This window comes from Heloderma suspectum, chromosome 5, assembly GCF_057233095.1.
Source record: "Heloderma suspectum isolate Gila_16-S chromosome 5, 16-S_ref, whole genome shotgun sequence".
NCBI classification, from domain to species: Eukaryota; Metazoa; Chordata; class Lepidosauria; order Squamata; family Helodermatidae; genus Heloderma; species Heloderma suspectum.
Window position 1 is genome coordinate 151,037,027 of NC_139462.1, and position 22,678 is coordinate 151,059,704.

General features: G+C 43.0%; 1 protein-coding gene across 1 annotated transcript in view; it reads left to right on the forward strand.

The window, feature by feature from the left end:
• The window catches only part of GLI3 (GLI family zinc finger 3), a 325,138-nt gene that overhangs the window by 188,501 nt on the left and 113,959 nt on the right, over positions 1 to 22,678 (forward strand). The window contains exons 6-7 of the mRNA XM_084857806.1: positions 11,079 to 11,284; positions 19,166 to 19,309. Coding sequence (XP_084713932.1) covers positions 11,079 to 11,284; positions 19,166 to 19,309 — 350 coding nt within the window. The remainder of the gene's footprint in view (positions 1 to 11,078; positions 11,285 to 19,165; positions 19,310 to 22,678) is intronic.

Here is a 22,678-nt window from a genome sequence, read left to right on the forward strand (position 1 = left end):
TGTCTGCAAAGGATAATACACGCATGGGGTTGGATCCAGGATCTTCCTTCCACGAGAGGAAGGGCTCCTCTCGCAGAAGGCCCTTCTGCTCAGTTTCAAGGGATTCCCCTCCCCCACACAGCTCACCCCATTCAGCAGGGTCTCTTGGCTCTCTGTGTTGCATTTTCAGGGGGCTGGGGGGCTGTGTGGGAAGGAGAGGGTGAGGAAGTCCACTTCCGCCAATGCGGTTGATCCAACTTAAATCTGGATCCAACCCACAATGTGCACATATGAGTTAGGCCTCCATTGCGCATATATATACATTTGCAGATTAATATCTTAAACATATGGATGTCAGCATGTGGGAAGGTAGAAATATACACTGAAATAAAGGCAGTAGTATGCAGATTCCTTAAGAAAATAAGGGGGAAAGAGCAAGTGGTTGCATGCAACTTGCAACAGTGTATTTGTGCAGATGCCTAGCATAGCCACTCTTGAGTGTGAGACTTCATGATTAATGGTGTTTATTCTTGACAGAAGCCTCCTTTATTTATCTCCAATACAGTTTAGTGATTTTATCAGTCACCTGAATGAAAAATATTCAGTCATACCAATATTGCAGTGTAAATTGAGTAGAGTCACTTTTTATTATATCTTTCAGCCTTATCATCTGCACAGTAATTTTCTAGCAAGGGGTTTTGATATAGAAAGGCAGGATTTAGCTGTACTTGACAGAAAGCCTCTTCAATTCCCCCTAAAAGTTCAGGCTGCTCTTAGAAATGTATGTATTAAAAAAAAGCCTCCACTCTTATCCAAGCAATTTCAGGATTTGAAAGAATAAAGAAGATAAAATGCAGAGACCTGGATGTGAGAAATTTTGTTAATTTGGAAACATCTAATGGTTGTGAAGTCAATGTGAAAGGTTCTTTAGTGTTTAAATATGTGGCTTAGTACAGGAGTGTTCCCTCACCTTTTCTTTTGTGTTTGCATGGCTACATAGTCCTGCTTTCTTCTAATCGATCACCATCCACCTCCAATCAACATCCAGGCAAACCCTATCATTCTTCCGGGGGTGTAATTTCAGAGTTGAAGACTCTAATGACCACATGCAGCACATCAGTTGCTCAGATAATGGCCAGTGCGTCTCCCAAAAATTGTTGGGGTGGAATTTTTGTCTTTATCCCAGTGCATTAGTGAAATTGAAGGACATCTTAAACAAATGCCTATTAAATTAGCATAGGTTAGAAGCATTAAATGAGAAGGTTGGTGACATTTCTTTGACCCTCACTTTTTTGGGGGCAGGGGCCGGGATGGTATTATATGTCTGTATACTAATGTCGTCTTGACAGGCTGTTTAAACACTTCAAGAGGCTTCTAGGGGATAAAACAATGCACTAGCATATTGATAAAGAAAAGCCATTGCACACGCAAGCTAATTTCAATATATATCCTGTCATATAACAATATACAGTTCTCAAAGTCTGGTTAACCAAGAGGCTTTTCAGCCCTGTTGATTGAGTCATGGTGAATTGTGTAAATAGTGTAACATTCTAACCCACTGGAAGAGGCAAGTGTGAATTGTGCCAATTCTTCTGAGCTCAGTGCACAAAACATTTGAGCCTGTGATATAATCTAATTTTAGGCTGAGTTTTGGGGGGGGGGGAACCCTAGTAGATACAAACTGCTCATTTGCATTTTTTTTTTTTTAAAGTCATATCTCGATCCAGGGCGCTCAGAATACTTTACATGTAGTTTCCAGGTTGTCTCTTTTCCAGGCAGCTTATAGCATTAGACCTGTTTAGCTTCATTATTAGAAACGTGTCACATGCCTTCAGACCATAGCTTGGAAATCAGAAGAATCAGAGATATAATTTGCTGGAACAATCTTCCTGGAACTAAAGTGAGAAAGAAACAAAGGTTCAAAATGGAGTTTGCTACATTGATAAAGACCTGATCTCCCCACATTTAATCACTGTTAAACCACACTGATTTTAATAGGATGCGTTTAAACCTCTCCCATGGAAGTCAATGGGACTCAAAAGTGCTGCTTTTGGTTGGATCATATCCCTTGTGGTTTTACGGTTGCTGCCTTATTTGTGGCCTATTAGGATTCAAAAAAGTGTTTTTCCCCTCTCTCACTTTGGTTTCTTTAACCCTTTATTCAGGACATCATATGCTTGTGTCATGTAAACACACTGTCAGGATGAACCACATGGGTAGAATCCTTCACCCGTATTTGGATGGAGCAGTGACTGAAGAACATGCAGGCATAGATGTATATGTAAATCGGTCTCTGACACAGAAAGATGAGTGGCATAAGTTTGCATCTAACCTGGCTTCTCCTGGGAAGATATGGTAGATGAGTTCTGATCATGCTAAATGTCTGTCTGACTGCTGTATTTGGTGTTGCATACAGAATTTTCTCTCCAGATCATATTGGCTTGGGTATCCTAGTTTTGTTGTATTGCTCTGCAGCTCGGTTCACTTACTTGAATTATTAGGATCTTTTTCCTCAGCAAAAAAACTGTTTGCGTGAACATCAGGAAAACCTTCCTAATGGTCAGAGGAATCAGGCAGTGGAACCAAGTGCCTAGGGAGGTGGTGGGGTCTCCATCACTGGAGGTATTCAGTGTATTCAGTGCCCAGACTGGAGAGCCATCTGTAAGAGGTGCTTTAAACTTAAGTCCTACATTGAGCAGGGGGTTGGACTTGATGACCTAATGGCCCCTTCCAGCTCTATGATTCTGTGATTCTATTCATGCATTTCTGTTTAGACATAGTGGTCCAAATTGCTTAGGCTGATATGGAGCACTGTTGGAGAGCCAAAGTGTGTAAATAGATTGCTTTTGTATTCTATCCTATGCTGTGATGCAATTAAAAAGAGAGTACAGTTTGGTAGGATATTAAAGGGCTTGGCTTCCCAGTAATGAACCCTTAACCAGAGAGTGGACATCAGGGCCCTGCCTGCGTTACCAGGGGAAAAAAGAACTGAGTTCTTCTAAAATCTTGCTTCAGTGATGGCAGTAGTAGATATTCTCCTATTGATTGATTGATTGATTGATTGAATTTCTTAATCGCTCATCTGGCCAGTCACCTGGCCACTCTGGGCGATATATAGAAATACAACAGTTTTAAAACAATAAAATTCTACTTTAAAACATCATATTTCTAAAAATACCCTAACCCACCCGAAATGCCTGCCTGAACAACCATGTTTTTAATGTGTGGTGGAAGCTCATTAAAGAGGGGGCATGGTGGAGTTCCCTAGGGAGGGAGTTCCACAGAATGGGGGCCACCACAGAGAAGGCCCTCTCCTTCATCCACACCAGCCTAGCTGTCCTGGCTGATGGGACAGAGAGAAGGCCATCCAAGGCTGATCTTGTTGAGCGGCCTGTCTGGTGTTGCTGGAGGCGCTCCTTAAGATAGGCTGGGCTGGAACCATATAGGGTTTTAAAGGTGAAAACCAACACCTTGAATTTGGCCCAGAAAACAACTGGTAACCGGTGATGTGATCAGTCGGTGGCTGCCTTTAATCAGGTGAGCTGCCGCGTTCTGCACCAGCTGCAGCTTCCGAACCATCTTCAAGGGTAACCCCACGTAGAGCGCATTACAGTAGTCTAGATGAGAGGAGACCAGGGCATGTACTACCAATGGGAGCAGATGGTCAGGAAGGTAGGGGCGCAACCGCCATATCAGATGGAGTTGGTACAGCGCTGTCCGGCTGACACCTGAACCTCCATGGACAGCTGGGAGTCTAAAATGACCCCCAGGCTGCGGACCTGGTCTTTCAAGGGTAGCCATACCCCATTCAATACCAGGTCGACATCCCCCAACCTCCCCTTGTCTCCCACCAAAAGTACCTTGGTTTTGTCAGGGTTCAGCTTCAGCTTATTCCTCCCCATCCAGCCACTCACTGTCTCCAGACATTTGGACAGGGATTCTACGGCCAACCTTGGTGAAGATTTAAATGAGAGGTAGAGCTGCGTGTCATCCACATATTGATGACACCGCACCCCAGACCTCCAGATGATAGCCCCCAGCGGCTTCACATAGATGTTAAATAGCATCGGGGAGAGGATGGAACCCTGTGGCAACCCACAGGTGAGTGTCCACGGGTCCAAAACCTCCTCTCCCAGTGCTACCCTTTGGAACCTGCTGGAGAGGAAGGACTGGAACCACCGTAATACGGTGTTTCCAATGCCCAACCCCTCCAGGTGGTCCAGGAGGATATCCAGAAGGTCAACGGTATCAAAAGCCGCTGAGAGGTTGAGGAGAACAAGGAAGGAGCATTCACCCCTATCCAAAGCCCTCCTCATATCATCCACCATGGCGACCAAGGCCATTTCTGTCCCATGCCCAGGTCTGAAGCCCGATTGAAATGGATCTAGATAATTGGCTTCTTCCAAGTGTGCCTTCAACTGCATCGCCACCACCCGCTCAGCCACCTTGCCCCAAAATGGCAGATTCGAAACTGGGCAAAAGTTGTTCAAAACTTGGGGATCCAAGGAGGGCTTCTTTAAGAGTGATCTTATCACTGCCTCCTTGAGAGCTGATGGCATCACTTCCTCCTCAAAGGAGGCGTTCACCACCACCCTGATCCCCTCACAGCCTCTCTCTGCAGCTCATAATGAGCCAAGATGGGCAAGGATCAAGTAAGCAGGTGGTCGGCTTTACAGATAAGAGCACCTTGTCCACTTCATCAGAAGGAAGAAGCTGGAACCGATCCCACAAAACCGGTTTGCCACAGACCGCCTCTTGCTCGCTAACTGTATCCACGGTGCATGGAATAACACTCCTAATCTGATCAATTTTATCTGCAAAGTGCCTTGCCAAGGCCTCACAGGAGGCCTTAGAATGTTCCAGCGGTTCTGGAGTAACCAGGCTCCGGACCACTTGGAACAGCCTCCTGGGACAGCACTCTGCAGACGCGATAGAGGCAGCATAATATTCCTTTTTTGCTGCCTTCACCGCCACATGATAGGCTGAAGATACAGCTCTAGCCTGTGTCTGATCGTTTTTGGAGCGAGACTTCCGCCACCGGCGCTCTAGCCATCTCACCTCCTGTTTCAGAGCTCGTAACCGCGGATTGAACCATGGTGCAGTCTGAGCCCTGTTCAGGGGGAGAGGGCGGTTTGGAGCCACCCGATCTAATGCCCCAGTGATTGCGGCATTCCACCCACCACCAGGGTCTCGACCGAGTGGCTGTTTGTGTGCTCCAGAGAATTCCCAAGCGCGTTCAGGAATCCATTCAGATCCACAAGACGCCTGGGGCGGTCCATTTTAATGGGTCCTCCACCCCTGTGGAGGGGTTGTAGAACCGAGAAGTCCAACGCCACCAGATAGTGATCTGACCATGACAAGGGGGTGGTGGATATACCCCCGACTTCCAGATCACTCCCCGCTTCTCCAGAAACAAACACAAGGTCTAACGCATGACCGGCTACATGGGTGGGCCCAGTTGGAATAGGGTGCAGCTCCCAGGAAGCCATGGTCTTCATGAAGTCCCGAGGTTCCCCCATGAGGACGGCCTCTGAATGTACATTGAAGTCCCCCAACACCAATAAGTTAGGGGACTGTACACGCACATCAGAGACCTCCTCAAGCACCTTGGCCAGGGAGTCAGACGTGCAGCGGGGGGGGGGGGGAGGTGGTACACAAGCAGAATCCCCAGACTGCCCTTCGGGCCCAACCTCCAGTACATGCACTCAGCAACCTTGGTCTCCCGGAGAGGGGGTCTGGTGAAGATCAAGGACTCCTGGTAGATAACAGCCACTCCCCGATCCCCAGCCCTCCACTGCTGTGCATATGAAAATCCAGCTGGGCACATGGCCACCGGAGTTGGAGCAGCGGCCTCAGCCAGCCAGGTCTCTGTAATACATGCCAGGTCTGCACCCTCATCCCGGATCATGTCATGGATGAGGGAGGTTTTCTGGGTAACAGACCTGGCATTGCAGAGCAGCAGATGAAGGCCAGAAGGTGGAGTTGCACCTCCCCCAGCCATCCTTTGGATTTGGACAGGCCCAGAACAGGGGACAGATATTACACATCTCTCCCTTGTTCCCTTTACCTAGCCTGGCCTGCCCCTAGTGCTCCACCAGTGCCTGCCACCCAGCCTCTGTATATTCTGGCCCCCAACACTCCCCCCTCTGCCTCCGTCAGGTGGACACATGCCCCCTCGCTCCTGCCTATCAGGCAGGCTACCCACCCCTAAAAACACAACAGAATCCCCCCAACCCCCCCCAACAATTAAACAAACAAAAAAAATCATGCAGCCTACATGCATGAACTAGTACTGTCCTGAAAACCTGTCATTGCACCACTGTTCAGTTCTTATAAAAGTCTCCTCATGGAGAGGAGTGCGGATATGGGCTTGCCCCCTCCACCCCTGACTTTCCTGTATTGACAGGGAAGGTTTGAACAATCCGCTCAGTTGGGGTTCCCGATCATGCAGAACATGTAAAATAACCATGTATAGTCGAACACGGCTACTGTTCTTCAGACCTTCCAGTTCAACCCAGGAAGATCGGGGTGGAGGGGGCAAGGCCAGTCCACCCGTCCTCACTCCCCTCCATGAGTAGATTTTAATAGCACCTAAACTGGGAAGCATCAAATGACTTTGGACTAGTTTAGGCTAGTTTATATATTCAGCAGAAAATCAAGAAGTAAAGCTTCTCTGTGTTGGGCTGCAGGTGTATATGAAGGTTGTTGAATAAACTTCAGTCCAGAATTGTTTGTAGCAGTGTATCAGATGGTATTTCACAGCCTACATTTTCTGTAGCATTTCTTCTTTGCATTGCTAATTGTCCTCTGCCACGAAAATCTCAGGACCTAAGTCCCAAGCCAAAGCCTTGAGGCTTAAGCCACTTGCTGGTGTTCCTATTTGCCTTTTATATATACCATCCAGTATGGTTCTGCTCTTTCCACCCACCAAATCCACATTCTGTAACCAGTACCAATTTATCTTTGCTGTAAACTTAATTCTGCTTCCAGTCATCGAAAATGTAGCAATTTTTTTGTTAAGTGTTGAAGTACTGCACTAAAAAATAACTAGTAATCATGGGAGGGAAGAATATGAGTTGGGAAAAACTGAACAGTAGCTGTGGGAGAGAAAAAGAATACAGAGGTTTGTTGTAGGAAAGTGCAAACTCTGCCCAGGCGGTTCTCTTTTGGGAAACTTGATTAGACATGTTTGACCTAAAAGACTGACATATCACATCGTTGTTAATACTACAACAGTTAAAGTTTTATATAGCACCAGGAATGTGCAAATGGATGTTGAATCAACAAAAGCCCTCTTTGGAGGTTATCCCCTCACAGGGCCGGTTCGTATGTCACAGTAAGCAACCATGGGTTAATTAGCCATTTTTAATATGCAAGCCGCAATGGGGCTGTGCTGTGGCTTGTCTTGTCATGCAAACCTGGATGTCTTGAGTTATTTGAGGGTTAAACAACCCTCAAATAACCCTGGAACTGGGCTTACCCAGTTGCTGCCTTACCCTCCGCTTTCCCTCTGGGCTGGTCGTACTCTCCGCTTTTCCTATGTTGTGGGGAGGGGAGGTCTGAAGGGTTTATGCATTTAGGCTCCCCCATCCATGATCCTGATCCCTGATTGCTCAGAATTTTACATCATGTGGGGAGCTTGCACAAATAGAGCAAGTTCTTTAAATCTTCCCCTCCAACGTGTGGATGGCCAGGGGCACCAGGCACAGATCCACTCTCTGACTCACACAATTATAATCACATGAGGAGATAAAACCAGAATAGGGTCATTAATATAGCTAACAGTGTGGTGTAGTTCTAGTCCCCATTCAGCCATGAAGCTCACTGGGTGACTTTGGGCCAGTCACTGACTCTCAGCCTAACCTATCTCACAGGGTTGTAGTGAGGATAAAATGGAGAGGAGGAGGATCATATAGGCCATCTTGGGTTAGAGGAAAAAAGGTGGGATATAAATGTAACGATAAATAAATAAGTAGACGCTAGTTATAAAGTCTAATTCTTAACCATTCTGTTCCAACCTTTAAATTTGTAAATATATATTATTCACAAACATTAACATAAAAACATTGATACTTTCTCCTCTGAAGGAAGCAGACCATGATATCAGTTAGTCGTACAAAGTTCCTGCTTGATCATCTCATCGAGTTTACAAATGAAATGCTTCTCTGTCAGGTCTCCTGGAAATAATTCTAACTCACCACTGGTGACCAGGTGAATGGCTGTTTAGAAGCCTGGGTTATGAACAAATCGACTTTAATTTTGCCCTGTCCAGATATTACTGGACTGTAAATCTTCAGAGAGGACTTGCCATATTTTACATAGACACCCACTTAGCTTCATTAGAGCCATAATAATGAATATCATGACAATGAATATAATTGTTTTTTTTCTAAATGGAGTAAAATGGAACCCATCTTTAATACACTCTCTTTGCCTTATTAGGGGCAAGAAGCCCACCATGGGACTCTTTGCTTTCTTTTTAAACATGTACATATTTTCTCCCCCTCCCTCAAAACCCCTTAAAATAATTCTTAAAGTCAGCAACATCAAAAGAATTTGCTGCCCTTCGTGGTTCTCTCAGTTGCTGCCTGTGACTTTACTGGGTCTATGCTAAATTAATTGGAGAAAACAGGGCCAAAAAGCATTTAGTTGAGGTCAGCCAGTTGGGGTACTGCATGTTCATGACAGGCTTAATCACTGCCTTTGCCAAAGAGCGAACGCATTGGCCGAGACAGACAGTCTAACTTTTCCTGATGAGAATGGTTTCTCTGCTCAAGTTTGCAGTGTTGATGCTGCAAACGGTGTTGTCATCCAAAAAGTATCACACCATTGAAGTGTGGTGACAAAGGCCATTGGCAGACAAATTATTTCCTTTCTGAAAAGTTCTTCAACATGCTGGGCCAACACCTGGGTTTAGGTCTTCTCATGTATTTTCTTACCATTTCACAGTTTGATATAAAAAATAATGGCCCTTCTCACTTGGCAAGTGGTGTGGCTAATTACTGGATTCTTGATCTGGCTCCACGTGGGTTGCTTTGCCCTGCTGAAAAACAAACATATGGAAAATCTTTGATCCATTGTCAGCTAGTTGTGAAATTGCCCAATCAAAGAAGCATCTACTAAAGCTGTCTTGTAGTAGTTAGCAAACTCAGGATCAGCTGGCTACAATTTGTTTCTAATTGAAGCAGAACAGTTACAATGAGGGTGAGCTAGCAAGTCAAGGAAAGATGTGAAATATTTTAATTATTATATTATTATTTTACTTAAAAGCATTTTTACTCCACTCTGCAGCTGAAAGGTCTCCCAGAGAGGTTTACATAAGATTCATAAAACCAAGACAGCCCCTGCCCACAGATTTATGGTTTAAAAGAAAGGGGGGAAAGGATGAGAAGGAAAGGGGAAAACAAGCAGATTCAGGCACCAATTCTTAAAGTTACATAGTAGTACTTATGGTGGCCATCTTGAATGGAAACAGCTCAGGGAGAGGAGGAGCCAAATGGAGCTGGTCTCTCTGCAGAGCTGATGGAATGGCCCTGTTTCTCATCTCTCTCATGGCTGCAGCCCTGATGGATTAGCATATGCATTATCAGTGGGTCTATACTGCAGCTCAAGTCAATCAAGCATGAGTTATATAAATTATTTAATTCTTAATTTATAATCACAAAGAAATAAAGAATTGACAGATTCTGCACCTCTTGTTAGAAATTCATGATTACCAGAGTTAAGGAAACCAAAAAAGCATAAATAAAGGAGAAGACAACTGAAGAGAAAAGTTATGTCCTAAATATTGAAAGTGGAAGCTGGGAAAGGTGGTGACCAGCACAGTACTGCCACTGGGGTATGAAAAAGGTCCCAGCTTCAATCACTGGCATCTCCAGGTAGAACTGGGAAAGACTCTGGTCTGACACCCTGGAGAGGCACTGCTAGTCAGTGTGTACCAGCCTTCCGCAACCTGGTGCTCTCCAGATGTTTTGGATTACAACTCCCAGCATTCCTGACCATTGGCCATGCTTGCTGGGGATGATGGAGTCAAAGTCCAAAACATCTGGAGGGCATCAGGCTAAGGAAGGCTGGTGTAGACAGTACTGAGCTAGATAGACAAATGGTCTGACTTGGTATACGGAGAGCTTTCTAAGTTCCTATGTTATGTAACTTGGTGCAAGTTTTATGTATTAATAGTAATTGATGTGTGTAGTACAGAATATATATTTCATAGCCTGGATTGGTTGGATTTGGGGCTCCAAGCTGGGGATGGGAAGAGGGTTTTTTTATTTAGAAGTGTTGGTGATGTTTGTTAACAATTTGAAGGGAGAAAACATACTACTTTTTGTTTTCTGTCGGTGCAGTGGAAATAGAGCAAACAGTAGCTTTCTTGCTACACGTCATATTCAAGGAAAATATGGTTTGGATCCAGGCTAACTTAGTTGAACTTAATTCCCATTGAAGTCAGTGCGGCTAGTTAGTCATGACTTAAGTTCTATTGATTTCAGTGGAAACTAAGTTCAACTAACTTAGCCTGGATCCAGCTCTAGATATAGGTATTTGCATTAATATTTTTCTTTCTTTCTAACAGTTTGGTCATCATTATAGATAATGATTAAGAGGGCTAGACTGTGTTTACTTGGAAAGGCAAATGAATTGCCTGCTCATCAGGGCCTGCTCCAGTTGGACTCCCCCCTCCCTCCCCAGGGCTAACTGACAACCATGGCCCTGTGGAGAAGAAGAAGGAGCAAGACAGCAGGCAAAGGGAACATCAGGGCCTGCTTCAGTTGGACTGCCCCTCCTTTGGGAGATGAGAGGGGGGAACAGGGCCATCCCACCAGCCTTGCTGACAGTCTACCTAATTCTTTTTTCTCTTCTCTTCTCTTCTCTTCTCTTCTCTTCTCTTCCCTCCCCTTTTCCTTTTCCTTTTCCTTTTCCTTTTCCTTTTCCTTGTGTGTCGTGTCTTTTTTAGATTGTAAGCCTGTGGGCAGGGGCTGTCTTCTTTGTTCATTGATTGTAAGCCGCTCTGGGAGCCTTTTTTGGCTGAGGAGCAGGATAAAAATACAATAAATAAATAAATACAAATTCTATGTATCTATTTTTTTTTTCTGTTCTAGGCCTTCTGCTCTATCAAGTAGTCCAACGTATCCGGACTTGCCATTCATCAGAATATCCCCGCACAGGAATCCTGCTGCAGCATCAGAGTCTCCCTTTAGCCCACCTCATCCATACATTAACCCTTACGTGGACTATATACGATCACTACACAGCAGCCCTTCTCTGTCCATGATCTCAGCAGCTCGGGGACTGAGCCCTACAGATGGTGAGTGTCAGACTGGCTTCCTGTTTGCTGTCATCTTGGCAACAGTTCCATAAATCTTGTCCAAGGCTCTCTTGCAGTCCTCCCAATCAGCTGCAGCAGAACTGTCACACATTTATTATGTCATAAATGTTTCAATACTTCATCAGCCTATAGCTGGTCATTTGTACATTTCACTGAAACATCAACCAAAGGTACTGTCTTATTCAAAATTTAAAAACTGAACTATATTTATTGCTTCTAACACCTGCTATTGTAGACCAGAACTCTACTGTTCCTTTCATCCTGTCTACATGAGTGTAAATGAGAAATTCCTGAAGTTAGCAAGACGAGAGCAGTTTATGGCATACAGTCATGGTCTTTAAAAATGAGACAGACGTTTTATCTTCCCTCCATAGTAATTTGGGATACTGTGGTTCTGTTTTATTTAGTTTGGGAATATATAATGTCTGGCAAATTGAGATGTTAAATTCCCCTGGATTTAAATTTAAGAAACTGGAGTATTGTTCCTTTATGTTAGAATTTAGAAAACATTAATCAATCTGATACAGATATATTTTAATTATCATTTTATTTATGCTGTTTCTACATTGCTTTTCTGAAGCCAATCAAGGCAGTTGACAAAAACAATAATCAAATAAAAACATAGTAAAACATGAAAACAACTTTAAAAAACCATAAGAACAATCTGAAAAGCCAAGTTAAAAAGATGTGTCTCGAACTCCTTCCTGAATGCAGAGATAGTGAGGACCAGTCGCAGCTTCGAAGGGAATGTGTTCCAGACTTTGGGAGCAACACAGGAGAAAGTTCTTTCCCGCATGCTCAACAAGTGGGCCTCTGCAAGTGGGGGTGTTTTCAGAAGGGCCTTTCCTGCTAACTTTAGTAACCTAGCAGGTTGCGACCAAGATAGACAGGCCCTAAGCTGTTTAGTGCTTTAAAAGTTAAAACCAAAACCTTCAATTGAGCCTGGAAAGCAGTTGGCAACCAGTGGAGGTCTTTCAGTATTGAGGTGATATGAACAAGATACTGTGCACCGATGAGCAGCCTAGCTTCCACATTTTGCACCAGTTGAAGCTTCCAGACACTCTTCAAAAGTAGTCCCATTTAGAGCACATTGCAATAGTCTAACCGTGATGTAACCAAGGCATGGATAACTGGTGCAGTTCAAAATGACTCAGTAATGGTAGCAGCTGGCACACTAAATGTAGCTGTGCAAACACTCCTCACCACTGGAACACTTCCAAGCTATGAATCAGATTTTTCAGGGGTTGAATCCAGAACAGGCTGTATCCCAGTCCCTAAGCCAGGCTTTCTATTGACCAACACCACTGCCGCCTTCACTGTATTTAATCTCAGCTTATTTGCCTCATCCAGCCCATTATTAATCTTAGGCAATGTTCAAGACTGTCAACTGCTTCCTTGGAGTCTCAGGTAGCAAAGAACAGTAGAGTCGAGTGTCATCAGCATATTGCTAGCATCTCACTCCAAAGCTCCAGATGGCCTCTCCCAGTGGTTTCATGTAGATGTTAAATAACATAGAGGACAAGATAGGATCCTGTGAGACACAATAGGCCAGTGGATGCGGTGCCAAACAATACTCCTCCAAAACTGCCTTATAGACATGACCTGACGGGAAGGGCTAGAACCACTGCAATACCGTGCCCTCAAGACCCAGTCCTGCCAGGCAGTCCAGAAGATACCATGGCAGATAGTATCAAAAACTGCTGCGAGGTCCAGGAGAACTAATAGGGTCTCACTCACCCCATCCAGTTCCCAGTGTACGTCATTCATCAAGGTGACCAAAGCAGTCTCGGCCCTATATCCTGTCCAAAAGCACAATTGGGCTTAATATCACAATCCCCCCCATGTTGATGGCTGGAGGGGGTTAAAAAAGGTAAAGGTAAAGGTGTCCCCAACCAGTCGTGTCCGACTCTAGGGTGCGGTGCTCATCTCCGTTTCTAAGCCGAAGAGCCAGCGCTGTCTGAAGACGCTTCCGTGGTCATGTGGCCGGCATGACTGAACACCGAGGTGCACGGAACGCTGTTACCTTTCCCACCAAGGTGGTACCTATTTATCTACTTGCAATTTCTTACTTTCGAACTGCTAGGTTGTCAGAAGCTGGGACTGAAGACGGGAGCTCACTCCGTCACGCAGCACTTGGGTCTCGAACTGCTGACCTGCTGACCTTTCAGTCTGCAGTTCAGCGTCTTAGCCACTAAGCCACCATGGCCCCCTAAGGAGGGGGTTAGGACTGTGCATTGTTGGCTCTCCGCTGGTGGAGAGGAGCACTCCCTGAGGGCCCTCCATTACAGTTGATGCCCCTACTGTGCACCGGGAGGCGGGAAGCAGCTACTGGCAGGAGCCAGTGGAAAGTACCAAAACAGAGCATTCCATGAGTAAGCATGGGGAGGAGCTGATTTTGGATCCAGCTCCATTCCCATAGACAAGCCCAATCTGTGTCCATCAGCTATGTCAGCCCTGGAGCTGGTGTTGCTCCCCCCCATTGCTGTCAATGGGAGGTGTGTGAATGCACAGATCCACCAGGCTGAAAAGCCTGACACCCCCCCCCACACACACACACCCCTTTCTGCCCTGGCCAGCACAAGCCAGAGGGAGATCCACCATTCACTTTCTTCCTGGCCCCACTTAGAATTGCTCTGCCTGTCACAACTAACTTAAGCTAGAGAGGCTCTGCATTATTGGTGCCATCTTACTTATCTGAACTGAATGGACGCTTTTTCCAGGGTTCCCCCCTCCCCATTATAAGTTGACTGTTTTTCACTCTACCAACCCATGGTTGGATATGAATATGGGAACACAATCTTGTAAATGCTTCTACGCATATGCAGAATGATGAAAAAGGCAAGACCAGTGGGTGTAAGAACGATTGTATTGCCAGCCTGATTTGCAAATTTCACATGTTCTGAGCATATATATTCTTCCTTAGGGGTGACTAAAAATGACAGAAAGATAACATATTCCAGGATCATACTGAATATATTTATATAGAATTTAATATACACAACATACACAACCACTATTATCCTCTATTGTTCTGCTGTTTGGTGCAATACTTCTTCTAGTTTCAGTGCCATGTATATTCAGACCGTGGATTTTCATGTTCACTTAACCATGGATGGTTCATGATTGAGATATGTTCTGAACCATTCATAAGACCAGGAAATCTTGAATATGCAAAATGATGACTGAAAATTTTGACTCAGGTTGAGAAAAAACCCTAAAAATAAATAGAAAAGTGTGTGAATCTGCACAAAGTTAAAAGTTAGTACAAAGTAAATGAATATACCCCACTGAAAGAAAAGAAAACTGACATTGACTTTAGTAGGAATTTCATCTCAATGGGTAACAACAAAAAAGTGCATATTCTGGCTCTGTTAACTGTACAGAAATAAAACTGTAATTTCAGTTTTCAAAATGGTAATTGCTGCTAAATTGAGCTATAATGGGTCAAATTAGCTAGCTAGCGTGTATGGAAGACAATTAAAATACAATTTTAATTAAGGAAAAAAGTCCTTCCCACCACACATGAAAATGGCAGATTTACAAAACAGACAATCTGCCTTTAGCTGAATTTGAAAAATGAGCTGTACTCACTGCCCTAATGGATAATACCGTAACTAATTAATCCTCACATATAAGAACATATACCTTTACAGATGATCCATTACTTATGGGTTCTTGTTCTTATGAGAATAAATTTTAATGACCTGTTGTCAATCAGAGCTTATATTACACATGGAGGGCATTTGCAATAGTGATAAAGAAAGTTTAGCTATTGCCTAAAACATTTGTTAATGCCCCCAAAACTATATATTTAGGACTCCATAAATAATGTAATGGCAATACCTTGGTAATTGTTCAAAAATCCTTTTTAGATAACAGTTATATTAACTATGGATGTTACATGGTCTGTAGGATCTCTCATAATTTGCAGCTTCATATTTACATAAAATTTATATAATTTATATAACTTACGATTCACTAGCTTAGGTTGCAGTATAGACCTACTGCTAGGCAACCATAAAACTATACCTCTTCTGTGTACAGGGAGCAAAACCAAGGAAAGAAATTGATAATACAAATTTAAGCTTTCCAAATAATTACGCATTGGTCTCTTTTTCCTGGTCATTCATTTTTAGGATACTCATTGTAGGCTAATGCAAGATGATAATGTAAGTCATCAAGATTTTCCCAATGAGTAGAAGGCAGAAACTTGATTTTGAAGGGGGAGAAAATCCTGATTAATGTGCAGACCGTGAGGTTTAAACTCCTGGACGAATTGGGCGCAGCTTTGGATGTAGGTGGCATTGCTACATCCATGTAGTTGTTGTGTATGTGGCTATTGTAATTTTGGTGTTGGCAGCAACCCCCAAAGTGTAATCACATAGGTTATGTCCAACATTACACTAGCAGGAAGATTACAAGAGCCGCCGTTGTTCCACTAGTGGTTAGCTGGACAACTAGCATAAGCAACCCCTAACTTAATAAAGTCATAATGAGTTGTGAAACGCCTTGTGGAATAGTTCGCAAAACAGTTTGCACTACACTTTGTGCAATGGGTTGCAGAACGGCTTGCACAACAGCTTACATGAGAGGAATCAAAGTACTGGATTTGACACTTGCACAAGGATGAAGATGGGGTTTCTGCAAGCCATAGAAGGGAGTAGGATGACACCATTGAGTACAACCCATTGAGATTGCCATGATTTGGCAACCATGTTGCTAAGAGGTTTTGTGGCCATGATTACAAGCACCTGTAAACAGATGTGCATGTACTCCCCTCTGGTTTCTTTGCACCAAGAGCGCAGTTTCTGAAGGAGAACTTGTGCAGAGGAGGATGAGCAGGCTTCAGGTGCATATACAGTTTCTGCTTCCCCCTCTCAAGCAAGTTCCCCTTCAGACGTTACAATGCAAGCCTAAAAGGCCGAAACTCATGGCCCTTGCACAGCTACACCTGCTAATGCCTGGAGCTACATTCGTATTTCAAGGAAAAATATTCTAAATCTCAACCAGTGCCACTGAAATTGTGCTGCCAAATCATAATTAACAAATCATTGTCTTATTCAAACTTCCTTACATTTGTACAAGTTTGCTTAATTGTGCGTATAATTCTGGACTGCTATATTTTAAATGAACCATACCAAGAACCATAGTGATGGCAAGAAAAAGTTACTAGTAAGTGAGAGGGCGTGTGGTAAAGGTACATCCAATAGAGATCTGTGAGCAAAGAAACACAAATGGAGGCTATGAACTATACAAGTTGTGGAGGCGCCACCTCTGGAATGGTGTGAAAGCCAGTATGGTAGTAGTTAGAGCAGCGTTCCCCAACCTGGTACCATCCAAATGTTTTGAACTACAACTCCCAGAATTCCTGACTATTTGCCATGCTGGATGGGGGCTGGTGGGAGTTGCAGTCCAAAACATGTGGAGAGCACCAGGTTGGGGAAGGCTGGGCTAGAGTGTTGGGACATAAACAAGGCAGGCCTAATTTCTTATCCCCACTCATCCATGGCTATGACTTGGGAAACCTTGGGCTAGTCATGATCTCTAAGCTAACGCATAGGGTTGTTGTGGAGATAAAAGTAGGGCAGGTGGGGGAGAGAACCATGCATGCCACCATGAGCTGCTTGGAGGAAGGATGAAATGAAATAATGAAATAATTAACAATGGAGTGTTCTGCCATTGTTACATATACATTTTAATATTTATTTCTCTTATACAAGAGAGAAAATTTGTATGTAAGAAAACACAGAGCTGAGATTCTCAGAAATCCAAATTCTGTGTTGCACTGCACCAGTGGTTTACACAGTTTCTACCCTGAGGGAACCTTTTCACATAGACTTGTCTGCTGAGGGACCACGGCATCTCTGCCAGAGAACCTTATTGATTGTTGTGGAGAACTTTGGGGAATGTTCTTCCACCATGCACATAAGGTGCCAGTCAGGCCTGTTTGGCCTCATTTCATCCTGCATGACCTGAGTGCAGGTCCTAGAATACTCCTGACATTTCCACAAGTTGGTGAGGTGCAGGGGAAGTTTTTCATCCCCCCTCACACCATTCCTCCTCTTTCAGGAAGTTTGTCTGCCCTTATTGAGGAACTGAGAAATCCCAGGAATCATTGGTCTAGTGTGGATTATTATTTGAAGCTTCATAAACCATGGTTTATGACACCAGGAATAAGTGCCCCTTCCCTCCTCTGGTCATACACCACCTTCAACACAAAGATCCTGACTTGCATTAAACCAGAGATCCCTGTTACATCCAAACTGGGGAACTCTGTCGTAATGTCTGTTAACAAGCAAGAAAAATAAGGCAGGATGGGTTATTTTCCTGGTTTCTTAACTGACATTAAGCCAGAGTTCCCCAGTTCGGGAATAACAAGGAACTTGGGCTTAATACAAGCCAGGATCTTTGCACCAAAGCTGCTGCTGAATGGGATGAGGAAGAGGAGGGATGAGAGAGATTTTTTCACACCTTCATAAACCACGGTTTGTGAAGCCTTGAATGACAGTCCAAACCAGGCCAGTGTTTGAAAACTTGTTCACTATGGAAAACAGCTAGCTCTTATAGTAATTCCACTATGTACACATCACAGTAAAACTAGCTCCTTACCAGCACACCCCTGTTTGGCTCTATTCTTTTTGCTAGAAAGGAAAGTGAAGGCTTTCCGTCCTTTCAGAAGCTCATGCGCTTTTCAGGGAAAAGAACGCTGTAGTGTAATTTATCTTTATATGCTCACTTCATGCTCTTGCAGGTTCTCCAGACTTGCCTTTTAAAGTTTTCAGTTAATGTTATTGTTAGTTAACCCAGACACTTATGTCAGAAAGCTCAGGAAGTGTTTTAAGTGTGTCTGGAAAGATACTGTGGTTGTCTTATACTGTAAAATTTTAACATCAGTGATTTCCTGTAAGGATTTTTGCCCCAATGTTTCTCCTTACCATTTTATGGATGGTGAAGTGGTACGAAGAAGGTTTTATGCTGAAAACCACGTAGCAATTTTAAAAGTACATTAAGTGTTCTTAGTTCACTTTTCATTCTTAAGAAATATAATGTGCTTTTGTTTCCTAGCCAGTTTTGAACACTGGATTTTGAATGGTTAAACTTTTCATATATGCTATAAAGCATAATTTGACAATGATATAGACTGGGATCTGAAGAAGGGTTATGTTTGGAGGGGCACTGTGGAAGCAGCCAGAACTTCGCTTGTGATTTTTGCTGAACCAGTTTACAACTCCTAAAGGGAGAAGTCACATTTCAGACTGATTAAGGCTTGCTTCTTTGGCCTTTGGTCAGAAGCTGTTGCATGTTTAGTGTGTAATATAAGTTCCCACTTTCCAACAGTCTTTTTTTTTTTTTTAAATAGCATCCATTTTAGCATCCTTCGAATCTTATGTGTGCCGCTAAGCTTTTAGATAACAAACTAAAGCACATTTCTTCCCATTTCTACTCATTTATCTCATTGAAAGGCCTTTACCAATACATATAGCAAATCAAATCACTGGATTGGATCCAGAGCAAGTTAGCTGCATTTAGGTCCCATCAAAATCAATGAGTCATAAATTAGCCATGACTAACTTTAGATGCTGATTTCAGTGGGTGCTAAATGTGACTCACCTGCCGGGGAATTAAGTCACTGTCTGCCATTTTGGTTGTTACAGATATGGATGGTCTATGCATTATCACTTCATAGGCTGCTTTGCAAGCGAACAACATATTAGCACATCTTGCATGATATATTTTTTTAAAATATAAAAGAATACAAACCACCAGTGTGGTAGGGAAGAGGTGGAAGAAAAACAATAAAAAGTTGCTTCCTGTTTACTGTATGTTGTTTAATTGTGCTTTTCTATGTCCTATATTTAGCTCCACATGCTGGAGTTAGTCCAGCTGAATATTACCATCAGATGGCTCTACTGGCAGGTCAACGCAGCCCATATGCTGACATCATTCCTTCAGCTGCCACAGGAGCTGGTGCCCTTCATATGGAATATCTCCATGCTATGGATAGTAAGTGATAAATGTTGTAACCTAAGAGGTTAATGCATGATCCTGAATTTGTTGGAAAAAACTCTTGTTGGCAAAAAATATGCAATGTGTCCAGAGACTTAAAGCATTTGACTTGAAGGCCAATTCATATATTTAGTTTGAGGCATTATCCCCACTTGGGGATGATGATGATGATTTAGCAGTAGTAGCAATGTTATGCTGCAATGCTAAACACACTTAGCAGGGAGTAAGTCCAATCTTCCTTTCCCATCTGTGTTTCCCTCCACTGTTCTTTCCCTCAGGCCCTTTATCTACAGAACTGTTAGTAATGTTACAGTAATGTATATGGCATTTTACAAAGCTTCATGAGGAAAGGGCGGGGGGAGGTGAAGTCCCTCTCCTCAAAGGACTTGAATTTTAAATGTTTGCAGTGTGAAAGACAACAGAGGTGGTGGGAGGGGGCTGACACAGATATGACTAGTATATATTTTCATGTGTGGAGGTGTTTTGTCTTTAACAGCCACTACTGTACCCTCACAGACATGAAAATCTCCCAACTTGTCCTGTCAGAGAGAGCAAAGGGTTTTCTCACTTTCTCATGTGAAAATGTTCACTGCATGTAGAGTTTTACCATCTTAAAAGTAAATGTAGACTCTACCCTCATTTAAGAACTAACAGAGCAGTTTGCGGAGTGAGCCTTGAAAAGAGGGTCAAAGAAAGGAAATTGTGGAAAAATGAATGGCTGCATGAATCAATGAGAAGTCATTTTTATTTGCAGCTTGAATGGAAAGTTTAAAACAATCTTCAATTTATTGTTTGTCATACTCAGTTTTTTTTTCTGATTCAAAGTGAATCTTCACAAAAACCAGTGTCGTAGTATTCAAAGATTTATGACTAATTAGTGTTACTGTTGGTTTATTTTGTTGTTCAGCATGAGGTTTAAAGTTCTGAAGGGCCATTTTAAACATTACATGGATGCTAACTCAGATATGTAACTCTCAGTGGAGAGTTATAGCCAATTCTCCTATTGGAAGAGTGTTTTCAAGTATTTGCTTGTTGCAGTCAAACTTTACATTTTTATATGTAGATTTAAAACATCTTATATATATCTCAACTGTATTTTTATTCATTTATGTATTTTTATTTATTTCATTTCTATACTGCCCAATAGCCGAAGCTCTCTGGGTGGTAATGTGTGAAGTAGCCCTTAGTCATTGCTTGGTTGGTCATTATGATGAAAATGAAGCAATGACCAACTAAATATCATATAATGAACAATCAAATAACTAACTAGGGGATGCCCAATTGGCCAGTTGTCCAATTTGATGGATTTTACAAAATACAAATTTGAATAATTGTGAAACTCATAAGCTTCGAACTAGAGAAGTTTGCTTCCTTTCTGTGCTCATTTTTAATACTCTTTTATGATATTACTCTTGGTGGGTCCCCTTATTACAACCTTTGGAAAAAAAATCTTTATTCTAAGTTAGGAAATCTCATAGCCTGAACAAGTTTCTCATGCTGACCACCACTTTCTTGGTAATTCACCTGGATAGAACATTGTTGGAAGCTAATCACTGGTATCTTAACCAGCTGAAATGGCATCCCTCTGAAATTACACAGAGCACCCACTGAGTGAGTTATGTTGAGAAACACATTCACTTCTTTCTGACTTGGGAAATTAAGGAATAGGTTTAAGACTCAACTCTTGATGCCTGTCCAGGGCACGGCCGCAATAGTGCGGCCCATGGTCTTGTCTTTTTAATTCTTTGCCATGCTGTGGTTTCTTTTGGTGTAGATCTCATTATTGGACTTGTGCCACTACTACTGATTCCTAAGGAGTTAATGCAGAATGTGGAAGATGTGATACTCATCCATAGGAAAATATGAACATGTGAAAAAGGCATCATTGCAAAGAGCAGTACTGAGGAGCAGAGTACATGCTTTGCACACACAGGGTCCTGGGTTCAATCCCTAGCATCGCAAATTAGAAGGACCTCAAGAATGCAGAGATCTTTCCCAACCCTGCCAAGACCTTGGAGAGCTTTGCCAGTAAGACAAGACAGTACTGGGTTAGATAGCAAACTAGGCTACAGAATGCTGTCATCAGCAGGTTCAGTGGGGATGAGGCCATGCAATCCTTGGGTAAAATCCAACAGAAGTCCATTGAAATGAATGAGAGTTAAGTTAGTCATGACTAACTTAAGTCCCACTCATTTCAATGGGTCTACCCTAAGTAGGACTTGCGTTGTATGTTACCAAGGACTCTAAGAACTGGTTTACATGTAACAACAATCCATAAGTTTAAAAACAGATGGGTTGCTGTGTACAAGTGGGGGTGAGCGGGCACCTCTTATGCTTTTAACCCCAAACCCATAATCAGCTTCTTTGTCACACATCACGCTCCACAACCTAGGAAATTGCTGGTTGTGGGGTAAAAGTGGAAGAGGAGGGCACACTACAGGCAGCATGCCCATTCTTTCCCACTCATGTACGACAACCTATTGATGGGTTGTCGTTACATGTGAACAGACCCTAATTCTAGCTGGGCATGGCTGCATCATGGGCTGTTGAAATGTACATAGTCTGGGAGGCCCCAATATAAGTACTTTCAGCCCCTGGAGCTGGAAATGGCTGAGAAGCACTGTGATCATGAGATCTAGCACTGGTTCAGACTTTTGTATCCATTGTTTCCTCCTTGGAGTTGTAGCTGGAGACTGACTGGCTATTACAGAAACAGTGACAAAGATAAATTAAGATAGGCAAGGATGAGAGATGGTTTCAGAACTGAAAAGTTCCCTAAGTTTCAGTCCATGGAGGAAATCCAGCTATAATTCTATCTGTTGATATTTAGATATAATTGCTTTGCTGCCTAATGGCTGATGATGAATACTACCCTTAATCCTATTATGAAGGAGCTGACGTTAGGCAAGTTCATACAACGATAAACCAGCTATAATAGATGGCTCTTGCTGAGCTTCACAGAGCACCACTTTGCAGGATTTGGGAGAAGATGGGGGAGTGTGCAATATATATCCATATACATTGCAGATGATTGTGGACAAGTTGGTATCATGTGAAAATTCAGCGCCTCCCACACCTTCCAAGGGGCTACTACTTAAAGACGTGTGTGCGCTGAAGAGAAGGAAAGAGAGGAGAAGCAGAGAAAAGGGAGCTCATCATCAGCTAATAATCGTCTGTTCCTAATGATTATTCTCGTTATATTTGATAGAATTTGAAAATCTTGCTTCAATTTCATACAAACTGCTTTGAGCTTAGGAAAGTGGCATAGATAAATAAATATGGAGGGATTAATTAGATTATTTTGGGTTTGAATATAATGCAAATTTACTAGATTACTTTCATCAGTGGCTGCTGGACAACTAGTTT